This window comes from Indicator indicator, chromosome 34 (assembly GCF_027791375.1).
Source record: "Indicator indicator isolate 239-I01 chromosome 34, UM_Iind_1.1, whole genome shotgun sequence".
Taxonomy (NCBI): Eukaryota; Metazoa; Chordata; class Aves; order Piciformes; family Indicatoridae; genus Indicator; species Indicator indicator.
This window is the reverse complement of record NC_072043.1, coordinates 5,364,129-5,386,442: the sequence shown is the minus strand read 5'-3', so window position 1 is coordinate 5,386,442 and position 22,314 is coordinate 5,364,129. Positions and strand designations below refer to the sequence as shown.

General features: G+C 50.3%; 1 protein-coding gene across 3 annotated transcripts in view; it reads right to left on the bottom strand.

Moving 5' to 3' along the window:
• Positions 1-22,314, bottom strand: part of LOC128978005 (protein CEPU-1) — a 459,628-nt gene that overhangs the window by 192,184 nt on the left and 245,130 nt on the right. For 2 of the 3 annotated variants that reach the window (XM_054395732.1, XM_054395734.1), the window contains exon 1: positions 739-905. In XM_054395732.1, coding sequence (XP_054251707.1) covers positions 739-905 — 167 coding nt within the window. Of the gene's footprint in view, positions 1-738; positions 906-22,314 lie in introns of those variants that run through there. The other variant, XM_054395733.1, reaches the window with a different exon arrangement.

The window sequence follows — 22,314 nt, the reverse complement described above, 5'->3', positions numbered from 1 at the left end:
CTTTTTTAAATGTGCCTATCAACCATCCTCTGGGATGACTGCACCCATCTGCTCTGAGGACAAGGGATCCGGCCGCCAGACGTCCCAGAAGTTACACCGATCAAACCCGACAGCTTCTTTGGCAGCCCCTGCACACCAGCAGCACCCCGGCGCAACGCCTAGCCCCACGTTTCCCTTCCACCCCAACGAGTTAACAGCAAACGCCCTGCCTCCAGAGCAGGGTGGTTTTGTTTTTTTAAGGAGGGCAGCATCTGCCTGCCCCAACCCCACTCCCCTCATCCCAGCAGGGCTGGACGTGGGGAAAAGGCACAAAACCCGGCGGAAGGTAAACAACTCGCCCTTTCCCCACCCTGAGGTGGTTTGGCACACATCAAGGCACCCTCAGGGCTGCACCCCAGGAGCAAAGAGATGTTTAGCCCCACCAAACACAGGCGAAGCGCCCGAGCCACAAGCACTGACAGCAGGAACTGCAACACTGCAAGGCAGGGGGCCAAGAGGGAATCACACTCCCCCTTTTTCATCCCCCAGTAACTTTCCCACAGACAGCTGTAAGGGGCTGAGCCAAAGCCCGGTCCCCTGGCGCCCAAATCGCCCTCTTGACTTGCTGCCCGACCAACCAACATGATGCATCCCCATGGGGAAACAGAGTCACATTCCCAAAGGCACCGGCTGCCGTCCTCATGCAGCAGGACCCCCCCTCCCCAGTCCCCCCCAAGATAGAGACCCAGCGTCTCCTACCTGAGCGTGGCACTCTCCCCTTGCCGCACAGTCACGTTGTCCATAGCTTTGGGGAAGGTGGCATCTCCGCTGCGCACGGGCACTCCTGCGGGCACAAGGAAGAGCAGCCTGAGACAGAGGACGACTAGGCACCTCCAGGGCAGGGCTAAGCACCCACCGACCCCCATCCTGGGCAGCAGGGACTTTTCCAACAGGCCAAAAAACACACCCGACAAGGCCACCGGGAGCAAAAAGTAAGGGGGTGGGGGAAAGATGATGAGGAGGGAGAGGAAGGAGGGGAGCAAAACAACCGGGGCGAGCGATGCGGAGCTCCACGGAGATCAGGAGCAAGGCAGCCTGCGAGCACTGAGCCTGCCGAGCGGCATCCGGAGGGAGTCCCCAGTATCCTTGGGTGAGGGAGGAGGACGGGAGGGCCGGGAGGGGAGGAGGAAGAGGAGGAGAAGTGGCAAAAGGTGCTGGACGCTGGGCGAGCCGGCTCTTCCCGGGAAACAGTCCGAGGCTCACTTGGGCGAGGAGACGCCAGGGGAGCCTCCTGGCTGCACCCTGCTCCCGCACACTTGTCCCGAGTCCAAAAAACCAGAAAAACAACAAAAACCCCCAACACCCCCGAAGCGAGCTAGCAAAGGGGTCCAGCCGCAAGAAGGCACCACGAGGAAAGGGCTGCGGGGTGCCCGGCAGTTCCTCTGCTCCTCCAGCCCCACTGTCAGGTCCCAAAGGCGGGTTGGTCCAGGATGCCGGGATGCAGGAGATGAGGGGGATGTCAGTGCATTGGGATGCAGGATGAGGGAAGGGATGTCAGGATGCCGGAGCTGGCCTCAGCGATGGGAGGACAGGCGAGGCGGTGGCGGCGGCAGCAGCATCCCAGCGCCGGCCGGCAGCATCCCTGGGCGGCGCGGAGGCTGATTTCCCGGGGTTGTCATGGCAGCGGCTCCATCACTGACCGGCACTTTGGCTCCCGCACCCCCGGCACAGCCCCGCACACACACACAGCGGCGGGGAGCAGGGAGCGCGGCGGCAGCGCCTCCTGAACACGCCAGCCCCGGCTAAGGACACCCACTTTAACCCCCACCTCACCACGCTCCTTGGGGGACGGGATGCCAGGACCCCCCCAGTCCCCCTCCTTCCGCTTCCCCGCTGTTCTTACCTCCACCCAGCAGTCAGCACCACACCACCTCTAACACTTGTACCCTCCTCTCCCTCCACACCATCCCCTCCCCAGGTGGCAAAGCCACTTTGCAGGAGGGGAAACTGAGGCACAGGATAATCTTTCTTCCCCCACCCCTCAAAGTCAGGCAGGTGGTGATGAGGAGAGGCAGGAGCACTGTACCTCACAGACACACAGCAGGAGCTGAAGTGGGAAATTCCTCCCCAGTCACCAGCACGGTCCCCACTTTTTTTTTTTTTTTAATCAGCTCATAATTTAGCAAATATCACATTTGCTTATCCCAGGCAATTCCTCCTTCCCCCTGCTAGCAGCTAAACACATTAATATTTCCAAGCACAGTTTCATGCTAGTAAAAAGGTGCTGGGGAAGCCATCCTGAGAGCAAAAAGTCCTGGAGCCACCAGCGAGCAAGTGCAAAGCCAGCAAAAGCCCAGCCACAGATTTCAAGGTGCTGCACCCCTCAAAAAGCTTGGGCAGGGTAAACCGGACCCCCTCCACTCTCTGTCCCTAATGAATTCTCTGTGACACAGGACCTTATCCAAAAGTCCTCTCTCCCTCTGCTCCCTACCACAGGCTCGGCAGCTATTACACAGCCCCAATTTATGGGGTGGTTTCTTGGCTGTTTTGGTTTAGTTTTTTGGTTGTTTTGGGGTTTTTTGTTTTTTTTTTTTTTTTTTTTGCCTTGAAATCGCTGCCAACCTGAGCAGGATTCAAACTGGTGACCTAGATGTGAAAGGATCCGTAGCCCGTTACTAATCCCTGGAGTCTCCGAATCCCCTCTGTAAAACTACTGCTTAATTCACTAACTGTGCCATTTAATCTCTAAAACATTATGAGCTGTGCTGGGCAGAGGAAACACTCAATCAAATAAAGCTTTATTATTATTATTGTGCTTGCTGATAGGTGGCATGAGAAGGGGATTGCTTTGCAAGTCTCTCCACCGCTACTTCGGAAGGCTTCTCTGCTCCTTGAATTCAGCACTGCCTCAGGTCCTACGTTTTCCCAGAGGGAACAGCAGCTTTCCTCAGCTCTCAGCGGCAGTTTACTCTGCTCCTGGCCGGTCTGGCAGGGGAGGGGTAACCACCTGCTTTCAGCAGATCCTTTGGGACCACAAAATGGGATGGGGGTGGGGAGAGGAGGGGGGGGGGGTTGTCCTGAAACCTAAGTGCACGAAGCAAGACCATCAGCTGAAACTACTCGAACAGGCTGTGGTGTTGCACTGAAGTGCACAAGTCAGTGAAGGCATAAAAGATTCTGCTCTGGATGATTGCTTCAGTATGCAAGCACCACGAGCAGGATGAGGACCTCACCACGCTACCTGTTCCCTACTGGGGAACACCCTGATGTGCAGGACCCACAGCGCCATCACCACACTCATCACGCAAGAGCTTGCCGTCTTTGTGAGGAGGCTACTTTGGCTGGGCAGAGACCATCTCCTGTGTCAGCAAAACCAAAGAGACTCCAATAACCACAGCCAGTTAACCTTTTAACACAGCATTCAGGCCCGGATTGCCAGGAACATCTTAAATCAGGAGAGAAAACACCTGCCTGCACTGAACGCCTGGGAGGCTGGGGCTGAACGAACGGGACCTGCTGAGCAGCTTCAACCCCTTGCAAAGGGGCTGAATTTAGCCCATTGTTAAGAGATCATCAGCTTTGTTTGCCAATCCCAAGGAATTTAAATCCAGTATCGCTGGCTCCTGCATACTAAAGCCCAGCAGAATCCCTGGTCTATCTCCCTGTCTCCAGCTCTCTTGCATACGTACATCGTACATATAAATCAGCCTGTCACAGCTCGTCTCCTTCCTGACAGCTGTAATTGCTTCAGACTATAAAAATATCTATAGACAATAAACACAACGCATGAAAACAGCAAAGAGAAAACCAAATCAAGGTTCCTTTAAATAATTCAGTTGCTCCAGCAGCAGAGGAGCCAGCAACTGAGTCCAGCTGTGAAGGTTCAGCAGGCAGAGAAAGAGAGCTTTGTAGACTCCTCTAGGGATGAGAGAGGCTTTCTTCCTTCGGTGGGTTTTGACCACAGCAGCAGAAGAGTCTGCCGTACACGGGCTAAGCTGCTTGCAAAGCAGCACCTATCCGAGCCTCTTGCTTTCAGCTTCTTCCCTTTCTTCCTACTCAGATAAAAGTCCTTTTTTTTTTTTTTTTTCTTTTTCCCTTTCCCTTTCTGTAGCAAGCAACAGGCAGCAGACAAACCGAACATGCAAAGCACGGACACTCTCTAGGTTTATATTTATCTCCTTATCTATCTCAACCTCCTTCTTTCCAAGCAAGGCTAAAGGCCCCCCTCTCCTGGCAGAGACCACAAGCATCTCTCTGGTCTGTGTTAGGAAGAGGAGCAGCAGCAGGGATGGAGGCAAAGGAAGGATATTCCCCTTGGGAGATGGCAACTGGTAGGGAGGATGCTGAAATCATGGATGGGGAAGAAGGGGTTAGGAGGAAGAAGAACCTGTGGGTTTGCTTTGCAGAGGAGCATCTCTGTGGGAGTGATAAGTAGTGATGTGGAATCTTGCAAGCAGAGCAAAGAGCAAATCAGTCCTCAAAAACTCAGTCACATCAATTCCCCCCAAAAAAAGTCTTTTTCTGAGAGACTGCAAACCTGCCTGGACATTGCAGTCCTAAGGCAGCCTGTTCTGGGAGACCTTACTTGGACTGAATGATCCTCAGAGGTCCTTTCAGACCACCACCATGCTGGGATTCTGACAAACACCCTCAAGATAGAACTGTGGGCTCAGACCTGTGCTTCCCACAGCCTGCTGCAGCGGACCTCAGTTCCTTCTGCCAGGCATGGGAGCTTTCCAGCAAATGCTGCCCCAGTCTCAGGCTTTTAAGCAAATCTAAGCCTAAACTTGGTAAGTAAGGGGGGTGGCAAGTGAGCAAGGAGGGGTGGACCAGATGATTTCCAGAGGTCCCTTCCAACCTCTACCATTCTGTGATTCTGTAAGCAGATCTGAGTGGTCCCAAAAGCTCATAACCAGATGCCAAATTGCAGTTACAGTTCCTCTATCAAGTAAAAAAAAAAAAAAAAAACAAAACCCAAAAACACCCAAACAACAAAACAACAACAAAACTCCCAATTTGCCTCATTTTATTTTTTTCCAGCTTTCTCAGCAGAATTCTAGCATCTCTTTGGTTTGTAGTTGCTTGAAGGGATGGTTGAGAGGTCCTCCCATCCAACCCAAACCTATATACCTACCATACCACCCCCTCCCCACACTGAGAGATCTCATTCCTAGTGAAAAAAAAAAAAAAAGAAGAAAAGAGAAGGAAAAAAAAAAAAAAGAAATTACTTTCAATAAGTAGGTCATAGCAAAGCAATTTGTACAGCCAGATTTTGCTTTTAATTCCTTTAGGTTGGGTTATTATTATTTTTTTTTTTAATTTTCCCCTTTTTCAGGAAGCTGATAGATGGCAATCAATAACCCTAAAGTGGAAAGTTAGTCCTTTCTTTTTTTGTTTGTTTGTTTGTTTTTAATCTGAAATGGCTAAATACAATCAGGAAACATAATTTATGCCTGTGCTGTTCTCGTTCCTCCAGAATGAAAACATGATTTCATAACCCCATTGCTCTCCACGAAAATAAATAACTAAACAAATAAATAAATAATCACACTAAAAAAGTGCTTTATTTTCTTGCCATTAGTCAGGTAAATGACACAGGAGAGTCTGGGGGAAGCTTTTCCTGCATAACTACTGAGCCCTCAGTGTCTCCATCCATTCAGCACAGACACAAAGGACCGGGAGGCTCTGCTGACTCATTTATCCTCTCGTTAATGGTGGCCCCAATTAAGAAACAATGATGGAAAGCCTTACTTGGCTGGAGATATTTTGAGCCTTGCTCACCCCAAAGGCATTCCTGCCTGGTAGGGGTTGTTTTTAGGCCAGTTTTCTGAATGCAGAAAGCATCCTCATGGGTCCTCAATCCTGTGCTCTAAAGCAGGCAGTGACTATCAGCACCCTCTTCATGGTGTTTTAAAAACAACACTGGAGACCCCATTAATCCCCCAGTAAAGATGCTGTTAATATTTAACTGGCATTTATATGAACTTACAGTAACCATCCTGTTAAATCTAACTCAAGTGTGCTTTTGGGAGCCTTCCCCTAAAGCCACACCAGGAGCTCTGCTGCCCTGCTCCCTGTGCTATGTCATTAAAAAAAAACAACCAAACAACCAAAAACAACAACAAAACCCAAACCCCAAGAACATTCTGTTTGCCCTTTAGGAAAAAAAAATAAAAATAAAAATAAAAATAAAAACAACCTGCAAAGCTTGGGGTTTGTCACTCCCTGCTCAGAACCTGAGGAGTTTTCTAGCAGGTGAGTTAACTCCTTCCAGGGCACACCCTGGGCTGAGCTGCAGCTGTCTCCTGCTGGCTGCAGACGAGGAACTAGAGGAGCAGCTGTCCTCCAACAGGTTGCAAACACCTGTTCCAAGTTGGAGCACCAAAGCCAAAGCCAGAGAAGAATTTACTTGCCTGTAGCATCTCAGGAGAGAATCATGGAGTTATTAAGGTTGGAAAAGACCTCTAAGAACATCAAGTCCAACCTTTTACCCAACACCTCCATGACCACAAAGCCATGTCCCAGAGTGCCACACCTACATGTTTTCTGAACCTCTCCAGGGATGGTGACTCCACCACCTCCCTGAGCAGCCTGTTCCAATGCCTCACTACCTTTCAGGCAAAGGTTAATTCCCAACCTAAACCTCCCCTGGTGCATCTTGAGGCCAGTACCTTACATCCTGTTGTTAGTTACTTGGGAGAAGAGACCAACACCAGCCTCACTGCAACCTTCTTTCAGGTAGCTGAAGAGAGCAATACTGTTTCTTCTCTGCCTTGTCTTCTCCAGGGTGAACAACTCAGATCCCTCAGCCACTTCTCATAAAACATGCTCTCCAAACCTCTCACCTGCTTCACTGCCATCTTATACTGTGATGCCCAAAACTGGACACAGAACAGTGGAACCAAGAAGTTATCACCTAAGGAAGAGGAAGACGGCCAGGGCAGGAAGAAAACCTCATCACTACCTGCCAAACCACCCCTTACAGCACTGCCATCCTGAACATCTGCGGAGATACACAAGAGCATCCTTGAGGATGCTCAGATGTGCATTACCGATGGGCCAGGCAACACTGCACCTTGGACTGCATCAAAAGCAGTGTGGCAAATAAGGCCAGAGAGGGGCTTCTGTCACTCTGCTCTGCTGAGGTCTCACCTGCACTACTGTGTCCAGCTGACTGCAGGGAGGTTGGATAAGATGATCTTTGAGGCTCCCTTCCCACCCAATGCAATCTGTGAATTTTCCATAGCCAAGCCAGTTCCTACCTCAAAGCTGCTCAGTCCAAGCAAACCAGGCAGAGGAAGCACGAGGAGAGGAGGAGGTATCTTGACTTAGACCATGAAGTTCAACACAAAGCAGAGATGAAGAGCAAAGCCCTGCAATCTCTCTTTTGAAGGCACTGAGCACGCTCAGCAGCACTGGGTGAAACCCCAACCCACTGCCAGGTGTTCAGCATCTTTGAAACCAAACTCTCCTGGAGACACTGATTTGCCTTTTGCCTGCAGGTGCCTTTGGACCTGGATCAGTCACCTTCAAAAACAGGGAGGTGAGATCCAAGCTTTGCTTTCTGACTCCCAACCAGCCAGAGCCAAAAAGGGGCTGCTTCAGATGTACCTCAGACCTGAGGAACTGCACTTCTGCAGGGCTCATCTTTTTCCCAACCTCGAGTCTCATTTTGCAAGGCACCCAGGCTTGCCAAACTGCTGGAATGCTGCTTGGGAATAAAAACTGTGCAGGCTGCTGTCTGCCTGCATCGCTTTGAGTTTTGCAGCTGGTCCTCTGACCCTCACCGAGCTCAGCGTCCAAGAATAATGTTAATAATAGTCATGCTATTAAGCAAGATGCTGGGTTTGAATCTGAAGATTTGGAGAAATGATCTCATAAATTTAATTCCCGGGGTACCATCTTTGAGCCTTAACAGGCACAGTCGCCTCTGAATTCTGGGAAATGAGCATAATTATATGGAGATCGACAAGGCACAAATGCCAAGAATTCTGTTAACCTTTAATACTGCAAAAAAACTCTCCCCTTGTAATTATCTCTTTCCTTTGTCTTAAATGTTACTGATGAATATTTAGTGGGATAAGCAAATAAAAGGAGGCTGAGGGGTGCAAGGAAGTGCAGCCCTCTCCGGAGTACATCTGCAAAGCTCACGGCATCACTCTGTGTCATGACTGGAGACAGGCTGGGACCTCAGGTCCCAAAAAACTGTCATGTGGAGTGATGAAACCTCCATGGTGACACAGATTCATGGAAAGGTTTGAGTTGGAAGGGACCTTAAAGATCAGCTAATTCAAACCCCCTGCCAAGGGCAGGGACACCTCCCACCAGCCCAGGTTGCTCAAGGTCTCATTCAGCCTGGCCTTGAGCACCTCTGGGGAGGGAGGATCCACAACCTCCCTGGGCAACCTGTTCCAGTGTCTCATGTAGAGAGTGATTTGAATTACACCAAACCCTGCCCCATGGAGCAATGCCACCTCCAAGGTGACATGTAGAGAGTGATTTGAATTACACCAAACCCTGCCCCATGGAGCAATGCCACCTCCAAGGTGACATGTAGAGAGTGAGTTGAATTACACCAAACCCTGCCCCATGGAGCAATGCCACCTCCAAGGTGACATGTAGAGAGTGAGTTGAATTACACCAAACCCTGCCCCATGGAGCAATGCCACCTCCAAGGTGACCTGCAGAGAGTGATTTGAATTACACCAAACCTTACCACATGGAACAATGACACCTCCAAGGTGCCATGCAGAGAGTGAGTTGAATTACACCAAACCCTGCCACACAGAGCAATGACACCTCCACAGTGATGTGCAGAGGGCAATTTGAGTCACACCAAAACTCTTCATGAACTCCCAGCCCTGCTGCAAACACGCTTCCACCCAGGTCCACTGCGTGGGCAGGGAGTGATCCCCCAGCTCCCAGTGGGATGGTTTCAGTTGTCCTTTTTCCAAAGTGAACTTTGTCTTGCAATAAAAGTTGCTGGGCAAGAAAAAAAAAAAACAAAAAACAAAACACACACACACACGTCTCCTTTCAAACACATCCTCCCTAGGGTTGCAAATGGCACTGGCCTCTTGCTGCACATGGAGTCTGATGGAAAGAAGATTTTCTCCTGGCGTGAACTGCATTAATATCTGTCACTGCTCTGGCATTTCTGCCTATAATGATGAAAAATATGTGCAGAGAATGCGGGGTGCTCCCAGCATCGCCTCCCTCCCCAGGAAGTGAAATTAGAAGCAGCTGCTCCTGTTTCCATCCTCTCTATGGCCCTACAGCATTATCTCTGGAAGCTTATTATTTGGGAGATGGCGTGGGGATAACCAACTCTCCCGACCTATCCATATTCAAATTGTGCCTCCCTGCAGACGGGGGGTCAGCTCTTCCTTCCTCTGAGCTGGAGACTGCTGGAAAGGTCACTTCTCCTCTTTTAATGTCTCGTCAGACCGACTGCTGTGTCGACAAGGAAGAGGCGAAGCCACATCTCCCCCTCCAGATGGAGAAAACCCATTTCCATCTTGGGAGGAGCGTGCCAGCGTGAGGTGATCAAGCTGTAACCACCTGCAACACAAAATGCTTCTGGATCACTGTCCAGGAGTCCTGGAAGAGGTGGAAGCAGCTTCCTCCTGGCTTTGGAGGAGTGTGCCAACATGAGGTGGTCAGGTTATAACCACCTGTAACAACAAATGCTTCTGGATCACCATCCAGGAGCCTTAGAAGAAGTGGAAGATTCCTTCTGGCTTTGGAGGAGCGTGCCAGCGTGAGGTGGTCAGGTTATAACCACCTGCAACAACAAATGCTTCTGGATCACCATCCAGGAGCCCTGGAAGAGGTGGAAGGAGCTTCCTCCTTACTCTGAAGATGCTGCTTCCAGGTGCAGCTGGACTGGCTGGCTGGGATGAACAGAGGCAGCAAATCCTGTGCCGTGGAGGAAGGGGAATCACAGCACAGCCCTGCACTTGCCCCAGAATGCTGCAGGGTGGACAAAAGGGTGAGCATGCCAGCCACAGATACATCCCAAATCCACCCAGGTCACTGAGTTTGGGAGCAGGTCCACCTCACAGTCCCCCTGGAGAGGGTGGGTGCTGTGGGAGAAGCTGGAGCAGTGTGCAGAGCAAACTTTCCCTCCAGCCTCAAAGCAAGACCTTTAGAGACTCCCTCATTCCAAGAGGAACAGAGCCAAAGCAGTGTATCTCCACAAAAGAGCAGGGAGAAAACTGAAATAAGAGAGGTTATCTCATTGAACACGACACCTACCCCTCTCAAGAGTGTTCTGAGGAAGCAGCTTTGCAGTTGCTGAGAGGAGGAACATGTGTCAATGCCCAGAGCCTGGGCTGCTGACAGCAGAGAGGGCTCCAAACCTCCTCAAGGTAGGTGAGGCCACAACTGCCTTAGACCTGGGGTTCCAGCATCTCCCTCCACTACTCTGTGGGTTACTTCTCACCTCAGGACACAGCAGATGTTTTCTGTTCTCTTTTCCTTTTCTCCTTTTGCCTGCCTTCAAGTGGAGAGAGCTTTCTGGTCGCCAAGCTGCTTTTATGCCCCTTTAAAAGGTTATAAAAGCTTACTTTATACTCCAATAAAAGGATATAAAAACAACCTTTTTTGTAGTTCAATAACTGTGGTTAACTTTTCCCCCCATTAATATTTTTTGGCTTCAGAGTCATGCACATGTGCAGGGTACTGCAGGGCACAGAGGAGGAGGAAAGAGCTTTGAGCATCACACCCCAGAGCAGGAAGCAGCAGATCATCCTGAGAGAGGGGGACCAAGAAGCTGATCTGTGGGCACCAAGCAGGTCAGAGATGGGCAACATGTCCTGAGCTGCTGGCCAAAAAGGAGGAATACAGAGCTGCAGCAAGGAACTACTCACTGGAAACCCTTTGCTGGGACATTTACTCCAAAGCAAACACCTCCTGAAAGCTGGCTGTGCTGTGGCATAGCAAAAACTCAACATCCAGGTGAGGGACTATGTCAAGGGGTGAGAATCATAAAACAGCAGGGGTTGGGAAGGGACCTCTGCAAATCACCAAGTCCAGCCCCCTGCCAAAGGATCACCTAGGGCAGGTCACACAGGAACGCAGCCAGAAGGGTCTTGAAAGTCTCTAGAGAAGAAGACTCCAGAACCTCTCTGGGCAGCCTCCTCCAGGGCTCCTTCAGCAAGATGTTGCCAGTTCCTGGGTTTGCCTCTCCTGGTAGAGCTCCCTTGAAAGCAGGTGGTGATAAACTGCAGTCATCCTGGTCAGCCTGCCTGAACAAGCTGGCAAACCTCGGCATCTAAGATCATGCCACCTTCCCTCCTGGGTGACAAGAAGAAACTTCACTGCTCACTGGCAACCCCCTGGCTCTTCACAACATCCATTTAGACCTTATGGAGTGTGGGTCGGGAACTGTCCCTTGCTGAGCATCAGTGGCACGAATAGAGTCACAGGACCCTGCTCCCCAGTGCAGCCTCCAGACACAGCTCTAATGGTTATTTACTGGTTGTGCAGCCATCCCACAGTTGGCAATCTGTCATTCTCACAAGCACCACTTTCCTTGGGAGAGGAGCTAAACCCATCCTGCTGCCCATCCAAAAGCCTCTCCAGGCATTAAAACAAAGAGGTTTATGAGTTTTTGTGACAGCCTGCTCTGCAAGGTGAGCACCACTAGGATGAATCAAACCCACCCAGATTTCATACATCATCCCCAAGCACCATCAGCATGAAGGGCAGAAGAGGGGGGGTTGGCTGCTGAGTACAGAGTAGAGGAACATGGTTATCAGGGGTGATCTAGCAGTGATCAGGAGGCTGCTGGCATGATACTATCAGAGGGGAGGAGCTGAGGAGAGACGAGCCCCTAAATAAAATGTGAGGAGCTATCAGATGCCAGAATTGCAGCTCAGCATCAAGACAGTTGGAGACCTTAGAGCAGTCTTGCGGCATCTGAAGATGTGCCAGAAAGTACAAGAAAGCTGGGGAAGGACTGTTTACAAAGGCTTATAGTGACAGGATGAGGGAGAACGATTTTGAGCTAGAAAAGGGGAGATTTAGACTGGAGATTAGGAAGAAATTCTTTCCTGTGAGAGTGGTGAGACACTGGAACTGGTGGTCCAGGCAGGTTGTGGATGCCCCCTCCCTGGAAGTGTTCAAGGCCAGGTTCAGTGAGGCCTTGAGTAACCTAGGCTGGTGGGAGGTGTCCCTGCCCATTGCAGGGGACTTGGAACCAGATGGTCTTTAAGGTCCCTTCCAACCCAAACCATTCTATGGCCCTTGCACTCTCCAGTCCCTGGCTGAATTTATCCCTTCCACACATACCATGGGATGGGGACCAGACTCTGGCCAGAGCAGATTATCTTCTTGTCACCACACACCCTGCCCCAGCTCTTTCCTTTCCACTCCAGTAGGCAGGCTAAGCCTTCCCTGCCACTGCTAACTAATTAATCCAGCTAATTACCACTACTGAGCTTCTTTTTAAAGGCTGCAGGAGAACAAGAGGGCAAAGGGAGAAGGTGAGCATCCAGGACACCCTGGGGAATTCAGAAGCGCTTACAGTTGCTGGCATGAAAAAGTCCATACTCATCTTGGCTCTGGGAGGCAGGGCTGCCCTCCCCCACTCCTATTAGCAATTTCCAATCATCTTTTATTAGACCTGCATTGATTTGCTGCTCATTTCAGTGGGAATGGAGACCTAAGAGCCTCGTCCCAGCCTCAGCCCAGGAGCAGACAGTGGCAGGAGGGGATACAGGCTGGGAAGCGGCAGGAGATTGGCTGTGCCCAAAGCAGAGCTGCCATTAACAGACAGCCCAGCACATCCCATTGCACCTTTTCTAGAGCTGGTCAGCATGTATGGAAGAAGGACCAAGGGCTGGAGGATCCTTCTGATGTTTATTCAGAAAGCTTCTTCAGTATTGGAAAGGGGGATCTGCACTGTGGCCCTTTCAAGCAGGGATTTCACAGAATCCCGGAATGCCAGGTTGGAAGAGATCCCAAGAATCACCTGGCCCAACTTTTCTGGGTAACAGTAGAGTTGAAATGAGCAGGCCCAGCATCCTGTCAGACTGAGTCTTCAAACTGTCCAATGGAGGGGAATCCACTGCTCCCTTGGGAGATGATTCCAATGTCTGACTGTTCTCAGGGAGGAAAATTGGCTTCTGGAGTCCAATAAGAATCTCCCCAGCAGTAACTTGTCCCCATCACCCCTTGCCTTTTCTATGGGACTTCTTGTAGAAAAGGAGTCTCCATCCTCCTGGTAGCCACCCTTTCTGCACTGGTTCAGAGTGAAGAAGTCACCCCTAAGCCATCTCTTCCCAAGGCTGAACAAACCCAGTTCCCCAAAATCTGGAGCTCTGTTCCTGCCTGCCCAGAGAAGTCACCGATTTCCCACACTCCAAACCCAGCCTTGCAGAGCAGCTTGAGGCCAACTATGCCCTCCCCAGGAGGAATGAGACTCCTGATGCTAGGCTCCTGTTTCCAAGCAGCTTGTGAGACACACATTCTGTTAGGAATCATCTGAATATTTTGTTCTGCTAATGCCACAACAGCAGCGTGTGCATTAGCACACACACCACACAGCAAGGACAATTTGAATATCAAAACAAAGTGAATGTACAGGAGATTTTCTTTTATTTTCCCCTCCTCTCCCTTCTCTTCCCTCCTGGCAAAGGCAGCATTGCAAGTTAACAGTTCCCAACTGTTTGCACCACAGCTTTTCCATGCATGTCCCTGCTGTCACCAAACCTGTGCCTCTCTGCACCCTGTGTCCTCAGCTAACCTGAGATGTGCAGATGTGGGTACAGAAAGGACCCTGCAGCCTCTGGGGAGGAGATCACAGCACTAGTGGGGAAGCAAGGAGGGTGGAGGCTCTCTGAGCCCTGCATGAACGATGGGAGATGCAAATCTCTGTGTGTCTGAGCCTCAGGTACAGCCCTCTACACTCAACACCCATCTCGGCACCTGCCTCATCCCATCTCAGCACAAAAAAGGTCATCTCTTCCCCACCACAGCATGTCTCATCTGGTCTCAGCATTCCCCTCATCCAATCACAGCACCCACCTCATGCCATTGGAGTCCCCACCTCATCCTCCTCATAGCACACACCTCATCCCCATCTTCCCACCCATCCCATCCCCATCTCAATCCTACCTCAGCACCCATGCCCCATCAGAGTCCTCACTTCATCCCCATGACAGCACTCACCTCATCCCCATTGCAGTGCCCATTTCATCCTGAGTCCCCAGCTCCCTCCCCCTCTGCTCTGCTCTGGTGAGACCCCACCTGGAGTTCTATGTCCAGTTCTGGAGCCCCTGTTATAGGAAAGATCTGGATGTGCTGGAGCATGTCCAGAGAAGAGCCACAAGGATGAGCAGAGGGCTGGAGCTGCTCTCCTATGAGGACTGGGAGAGTTGGAGTTGTTCAGTCTGGAGAAGAGAAGGCTCTGAGGAGACTTTATTGTAACCTTCCAGTATCTTAAGGGGCCCTACAAGAAAGCTGGGGAGGGACTTCTTAGGGTGTCAGGGAGTGATAGGACTGGAGGGAATAGAAAAAAAAAACTAGAAATGGGTAGATTCAGATTGGATGTTAGGAAGAAGTTTTTCACCATGAGGGTGGTGAGACACTGGCAGAGGTTGCTCAGGGAGGTGGTAGAAGCCTTATCCCTGGAGGTTTTTAAGGCCAGGCTGGATGTGGCTCTGGGGGACCTGCTCTAGTGTGAGGTGTCCCTGCCCATGGCAGGGGGGTTGGAACTGGCTGATCCTTGAGGTCCTTTCCAACCCTGACAGTTCTATGATTCATTCCCCTCATAGCACACACCTCAACCCCATCTCTGCACCCATCTCATCCCATCACACACCACCCTTTTCAGCAGACCAAGGCTAGGGGGGGATGCACTAAACCCCCACACTATGGCTGCATTTAGACTTAATTCAGAGCATTTAGAGCAGGAGAGCCACTCTCTAAAACACCCAGGAAGTATTAAAATGGGAGAGCTGGTTCAGAGAAGAGCAGCTCACAAACGCCTGCGGTGAAGCGGATGAAAGCTAAGGGCTGGGAGCCTTGGATGTGCCTCACTTCAGATGGCGTGGGGAGAAAATACTGCTGCTCTTAAAGCCTGCCCCAGATCTGCCAGCACACAAACTTCAGCTCTGCTTTGAACCAGGCAGCTGAGTTCGATCCTCAGGAAGCAGCAGCCTCCGGGCAGCATGCGGGAGGTGATGGCTGGAGAAACACAGCCCAGTCCCTTGCTGGTGGGGATGATGGAGGGCTCCAGAGCCTGCCTGAGGTGATCATATAATTGGTTTGGTTGCAAAAGATCCCCAAGATCAGAGTCCAACCATCAACCCAACCTCACCATGGCCATTACACCATGTCCCAAATTGCCACATTCTTGAACACCTCCAGGGATGGTGACTCCACCACCTCCATGGGAAAAAAAAAAAATCTCTTTCAATACCTGAATTGTAATGTCAGACAAGTGACTGTCACCAAGCCAGGTGATGCTGAGGCTGCCAGCCCCTGGAAGGGATGAATTAAGGAGAGAGGAGAGCCACTAAGATGATCAGAGGGCTGAAGCACCTCTCCTATGAAGACAGGCTGAAAGAACTGGGGCTGTTCAGCTTGGAGAAGAGAAGGCTCTGGGGAGACCTTAGAGCAGCATTTCAGTATCTGAAGGGAACCTACAGGAAGGCTGGAGAGGGACTGTCACCAGGTAGCCTTTGCCACCAGGAAACGAGGCTTTGCCTCTAAGCACACATCTCTGAAGCCAACTACAAGATGTAATGAGTAAATTGGGTCTGATCCAGAGGGCCCAAGAGCAGCAGCTCTTTAGATTTGAGAGAATCTTCCTTTGATTTAAGGCTCCACTGCCCATTTTTTTTCCCCCACCTTGCTCTTTCTATCTCTGTACTCCAGGCAGTCAGGGAAGGTGGAACCTGGAATACACAAGATGTGAAACCCTATAATGATTCTCCTTTCTCTCCCTATCAGCAGACAGTGGTGCCCCACCCCAAACAAAGATTGATAGGACTTTTGTCCCACGCTGAAACTGGGCTGTCAAAGCCCTCTGGCTGGCCCCTGCCCTGCCTTTTGACTGGCAGCAGCACGCAGCTAGCAAAAGCAGAGGGCCAAATTTCTCCCTGGCGTAGCTTGATTAAAGCCAAGGATGTTACACCAGGGAGGAACCTGGCCCACTGTCCTGAGCTGGAGTCCACACCAAGTCCAGCTGGCAACATGCAAGGCAGCTCAGTGGCATCGGGAAGGATCCCTGGCAGCAGGAGCGCCACTGGGAAGTGCATTCGGCGAGCGGGAGACAGACTCAATAAACACAGCACTAAGTAAACCAGAGCTGCAATAAATAACAACAACCAGCAGGTTGCTCCTTCCAAATGCTACAGAGAACCCCACCAAATTGTCCTCTCAACTCCCAGGAGCAGTGGGGACATTTCATTAGCCCTATTACACTGACAGGGAAAGTGTCACTGGGAGCTTCATAATAATAAAAATCCATTATGCTACAGGGCTGAGCAGCTGTGGATCTCAACCAGCTTCCAAAGGCAGGGAAAAAGGCTCTGCTCCTTTTAATGGATGGGGGTGGATTGAGATCCACAAGGGGGTCAGCAGTTGGCTTCAGATTGCTCATTGAGCCAGAGCTGAACTTTGCTGAGTGGTGCCATGAAGTGGTGTGAGATGGGCTTGGAGCTGCAAGCAGGATGGCTCAGGAGAGCTGCTCTTTCACAGCCTGTAACCAAAGGTTTGTGCTTGGCTGAAGGGATCTGCTGCATCTAATAGAACCATAGAAGGACAGGGGTTGGAGGGGACTTCTGGAGATCACCTAGTTCTATGCCCCCTGCCAAGGCAAGATCACCTAAATCGGGTTGCCCAGGTTTGTATTTGGGTAGGTTTTCAAAATCTCCAGAGAAGGAGACTCCACAACCTCTCTGGGCACCCTGCTCCATGGCTCCAGCACCCTCACACCAAGGAAGTTTTTCCTCATATGAAGTGGAACTTCCTGTGCTCTGGTTTGTATCCATTACCTGTTGTCCTGTCACAGGACACCACTGCAAAGAGCCTGACCCCTTCTTCTTGACACCAACCCTTCAGATATTTATATGCATTGAGAAGATTCTCTCTCAGTCTTCTCTTCTCCAGGCTAAACAGCCCCAGGGCTCTGAGCCTTTCTTCATCAGACAGATGTTCCAGTCTCTTCCTCATCCTCCTGAACTCCTCCCTGGTATTTCCCTGTCCCTCTTGAGCTGAGGAGCCCAGAATTAGACACAATACTCAGGTGTGGCCCTCCAGGGCAGAGTAGAAGGAAAGGAGAACCTCCCTTGACCTTTTATCTTCAGGATAACATTGGCCTTCTTGGCTACAAGGGCAAATTGCTGCCCCATGGATAACTTATTACCCACCAGGACTCCAATATTCTTTGCCTTGGAGTTGCTTTTCAACAGCTCAGCCCTTTATCTGTCCTGGTGCTGTTCTTCCACAAGGGCAGGACCTTACATTTATCCTTGTTGACCTTCATATGTCCCCCTTCCCCCTGCTCTCCAGCCTGTCCAGGTCTCACTGGATGGCAGCACAGCCTGATGGTGTGTCTGAGTTTCACAGCATCACCAAGCTTGCTGAGAGTTTATTTTGGCTCCCTCTGCCCAACCAACACCCCCAGAGGAGATGCCACTAAAACTTATAAAGGGATGCATGCCAACAGCACAAGAGGTTCAACTACCCAGCAATCATGGTGTGATTACTCAACAGCTACACTTTCCACACCTCTAATTTCCACCACATTCACATAACTCCAAGTCTAGACCCATGGCTGCCAATTAATTAGAGTCTAAGTGCAAAATCAGTGGTGCCACTGAATGCTAAAACCACACAGCCATGGTGACCAGGAAGCCAAACCACAATTGGGGGATGTAGGTAATCTTATAACTGGAATGTAAAGAAATTCCTCTTTATAGGGACTGGTGGGTGGTGATGAGGCTATTCAAAAGCCTTGCCATGGTGTAATTAGGCTGTATTCAGGAGGTAATTAGAGCCCTGCTATTAGAACCTACAACCCTCTATTTCATGGCTAATCCCAGGAGGTAGGTTCTCAGAGGCATAAAAGGCAGCTAAGGAAGTTGCAGGAGGAAGGATGGACATGGATTGACAGCAAAAGGAAAGGAGGTAGGAATGGAAATGCTCCAGGAGACATTGCTGACACCCAGACCAACCAAATCAACACAGGCTGGGGGATGATGAGATTGAAAGCAGCCCTGCAGAGAAGGACTTGGGGGTACAGGTGGACAAGAAGCTGGACAGGAGCCAGCAATGAGCACTTGCAGCCCAGAAAGCCAATGGCAGCCTGGACTACATCAAAAGAAGCAAGGGCAGAGATGGAGAGAGGGGATCCTGTCCCTCTGCCCTGCTCTGGTGAGATCTCACCAGCAGTGCTGTATCCAGAGATGGAGCCCCCAACACAAGAGAGACATGGAGCTCATGGAGAGGGTCCAGAAGAGGCCACAAAGATGATCAGAGGGCTGGAGAACCTCTGCTGTGGGGACAGGCTGAGAGAGTTGGGGTTGTTCAGCCTGGAGAAGAGAAGGCTCTGGGGTGACCTTAGAGAAGCATTTCAATACCTGAAAGGAATCTACAGGAAGGCTGGGGAGGGACTGTTTCCAAGGGCTTGTGGTGATAGGATGAAGGGCAGTGGTTTGAAACTGGAGCAGGGGAGATTGCAGTTGAACTTTAGGAGGAAGTTCTTCACAGTGAGGGTGGTGAAAACCTGCAGGGAGAGTGGACAAGAGGACCATCGAGGGGTCCTTACAAAACTGATGCATTCTGTGACTCTTTAATTCTCCAGGGATTCACACCAGGCCAGGAAGAAGAGATGGACTTGGGAGACTGGGATCCATGAGTAGATATAAGCATCCATCAAAATCCAATCTGCTTTTGAAAAGCAGAAAAAGAGGTTACTTTGGATTATTTTTTTCACTTCAGAAGCTTTAAGGGTGAGTTCTGGAACTGTCAGGCTGAGATGCTTCACTGTTTTCAGAAGGAAAAGCTCAAGCACTGGTTCTAAAAGTCTTTCTCTTTGGGCTGTCAGGTAATTTGTACCCAAACATTTGAATTAAACACTGCTGGGGTTTTTTCCCCCCTATTTCTTTGTTTTGAGGTGTTGGACCAGGTTGCCCAGGAAAGTTGTGGATGCTCCCTCTCTAGAGGTGTTTAAAGCCAGGTTGGATGAGGCCTTGAGCATCCTGGGCTGGTGGGAGCTGTCCCTGCCCATAGCAAGGGGGTTGGAACTGGACGATCTTTAAGCTGCCTTCCAACCCAAACCACTCCATGATCTATGATAAGCCCAGCTGGGCCAAATTCTTTATCATCTGCTTCTGCAGAATGTGTGGGGAACAGCATCACTGCAATTACAGACCTGCAAACCCCTGTGGAATGCAAGACCACATCCCTGGGGAGCAACTTCTGCATTCGCATCCACACGAATCTACTCCGGTCCCTCTGGGTGCAGTTTCAGCCAGCCAAAGCCATCCTTTGCAAGGTGCAAAATGAGAAAACAAGAGTTGAGCTATTGCAGGAATTGTTTCCCCACCTCGATGAGGGGCACAGCTAAGCCACTAAGCCTGAAAGTTGATTATATCTTTTGTTAGGAATGGCTGAATCATGTTTTGAAAGTGGAAAATGAACTCGCAGCGAAGAGGAAACACTTCCTTGGCGAGGTTGTAGAGTAAGGCTCCCCACGGAACAGATGCAGTTGTGAGAGTCAAAATTAAATTGATATTAGGAAAAAAAAAAAATTCCTGAGGGGAAAGAAGTCACACACTGCCTGCAGAAATGGCATCTCACAGAGAGGCTGGCTAGCAAATGGAAATCCACTGGAACTCATATATATATTTAATGAAGGAAAAAAAAAAATCCCCAAACTTGCCCAGCTCAGCAGAAACTCCCCAAAAGTAAAATTTCCATGGAATGGATTTTTTATTTTTTTTCCTAGAATCATAGAATGGTTTGGGTTGGAAGGGACCTTCAAGATCATCTAATTACAACCCCCTACCATGGGCAGGGACACCTCCCTCTAGACCAACTTGCTCAAGGCTTTTTTCCCCTCTTCTCTGGAAGGACAATTTCAGCTAAAGCAAGAAATGATATCTCAACCAGCTGCCATCTCCTGGAACAGTCATCTGGGCTTCACAAAATCCCTTCAGGTAGGACACAACCCACCAAGTTGCCTTCCAGGTAGGTTTTGGAGGGATGCCTCCTCCCATCAGGTCTCTCCAGCCAGCAAGGACAACTCCTCCTGTCTTAGCCATTAGCCAGCAACCCCTTGAGCTCCTTTCAGGCAATCAGCTGTCATCTAGATTTTAGGTTTCCCCATGGAGAATCAATTTGTCTGGAAAATAAATGGAAATCCAGTACCTGAAGGAGGCTACAGGAGAGCTGGGGTGGACTTGTGGTGATGGTGATGGCTTGTGGTGATAGGACAAGGAGCAATGTTTTGAAAGTAGGGCAGGGAGATTTAGATTTGACATTAGGAAGAAGTTCTTTACTATGAGGGTGGTGAGACACTGGAACAGGTTGTCCAGAGAAGTTGTGGACACCTCATCCTTGGAAGTGTTTAAGACCAGTCTGGATGAGGGTTTGAGCAACCTGCTCCCTGCCTATGGTGGTGGAGGTTGGAACTGGATGATGTTTTGGTTGCTTTTCCAAACCAGACCATTCTATGACTACGGAATTGTCCCAGGAAACCACATGGTTTTCACAATCCAGGCACTTTCTGGGGGCAGAAATGTTTTGGTAGAAGGTTCTCACCTAGAGTTTCAAAGGTGGCATTCTCCATCCTCCCTCTCCATGTCCTAATGGGCATTTGAAAATAGGCAAAGCATGGAGACGTGGATGCAAAAGCAAAGAGCACACCACCCAGGTAAAGACAAAAATATCTTTTGGGCAATACCCTCCCCCTCATCTACCTGGAGGCTGATGGAGGCACCAGGAGCCTGCCTGCTCCTATTTACATGCACAGGGAGCACGAGGGCTGCTCCAGATGCCTTCACCAGGGGACCCTTCAGATCAGATTAACAGAAAGCCACCACTAGTGACAGTTCCTTGCCTGCTAACAATTTACTGCAGCAGCCTCCAAGAAGGGCCACACATTCCTTTGGCATTTCATGCTGCTGGGTCCAAGGAAAGCTGGAGGCTCCTCAGGGAGTGCAGCCTTGAGGCAAGCAGGAAGGATGCTGCCAGCACCCATCCACCCCCACCCTGGGGCATTGCTCCTGGATATGCTGCTTGTCCCAGCATGGGGACACAGCCATCCAGCCCTGGTGCTGCTTGAAATGCCATCTCACCCTTGCCTATCACTGATTTGCTTACAGAAAAGCATCCAGCATGGCTAACTCCCATCCAGGGATGAGTCGAAGCTCCCCATGCTTCACACCTCCTCAGCTCTGCCATATGGAGACATCCTTCCATCATCACAACCTCAGCCAGCACATCACTGCACCCCCTGAAAACCCTGCCTCAGATTACAGAATCATAGAATGGTTTGGGTTGGAAGGGACCTTAAAGATCACCAAGTTCCAGCCCCCCTGCCATGGGCAGGGACACCTTCCACTAGCCCAGGTTGCTCAAGGTCTCATCCAGCCTGGCCTTGAACACCTCCAAGGAGGGGACATCCACAACCTCCCTGGGCAACTTGTTCCAGTGTCTCACTGGCAATAATTTCTTCTTCATCTCCAGTCTCAATCTCACCTCTTCCAGCTCAAGGCCATGGCCCCTCATCCTGTCACCACAAGTCCTTGCAAAATGTCCCTCCACAGATCTCCCTCAGATACTGAAAGGTTGCTCTAAGCTCTCTCCAGATCCTCCTCTTTTCCAGGCTGAACAGCCCCAGCTCTCCCAGCGTGTTCCCATAAGGGAGATTTCTCCAGCTTTCTGATCATCTTCATGGCCTCCTCTGGACCCTCTCCATCAGTTCCATGTCCTGCTTGTGCTGGAGGCACCAGAATTGGATGCAATGCTCCACATGGGGTCTCACAAGAGCAGAGGGAGAGAATCACCTCCCTCATCCTGCTGGCCACACTTCTGATAATCACCTCCATACCTCCATCACTCCAAATTAGATCCCCTTCAACCCTTCATTTTGCCATCTAAAATAAAACTGGTCGTAACTATGATGGGTTGGGTTTATTACCCTACAGGTTGCAGCCCTATTGATGTGGTTTTGCAGGGTTTATTTTCCTGCAATCTTAGCATCTCCAAGCTGCTAAATTCAAGTCCAGATTCCTGCACAACCATATGATGCTGGTAACATTAAGAAGAAAAAACATCAACTCTGATGAGACCCCTGAGACCTGCAGTAAAAACAAG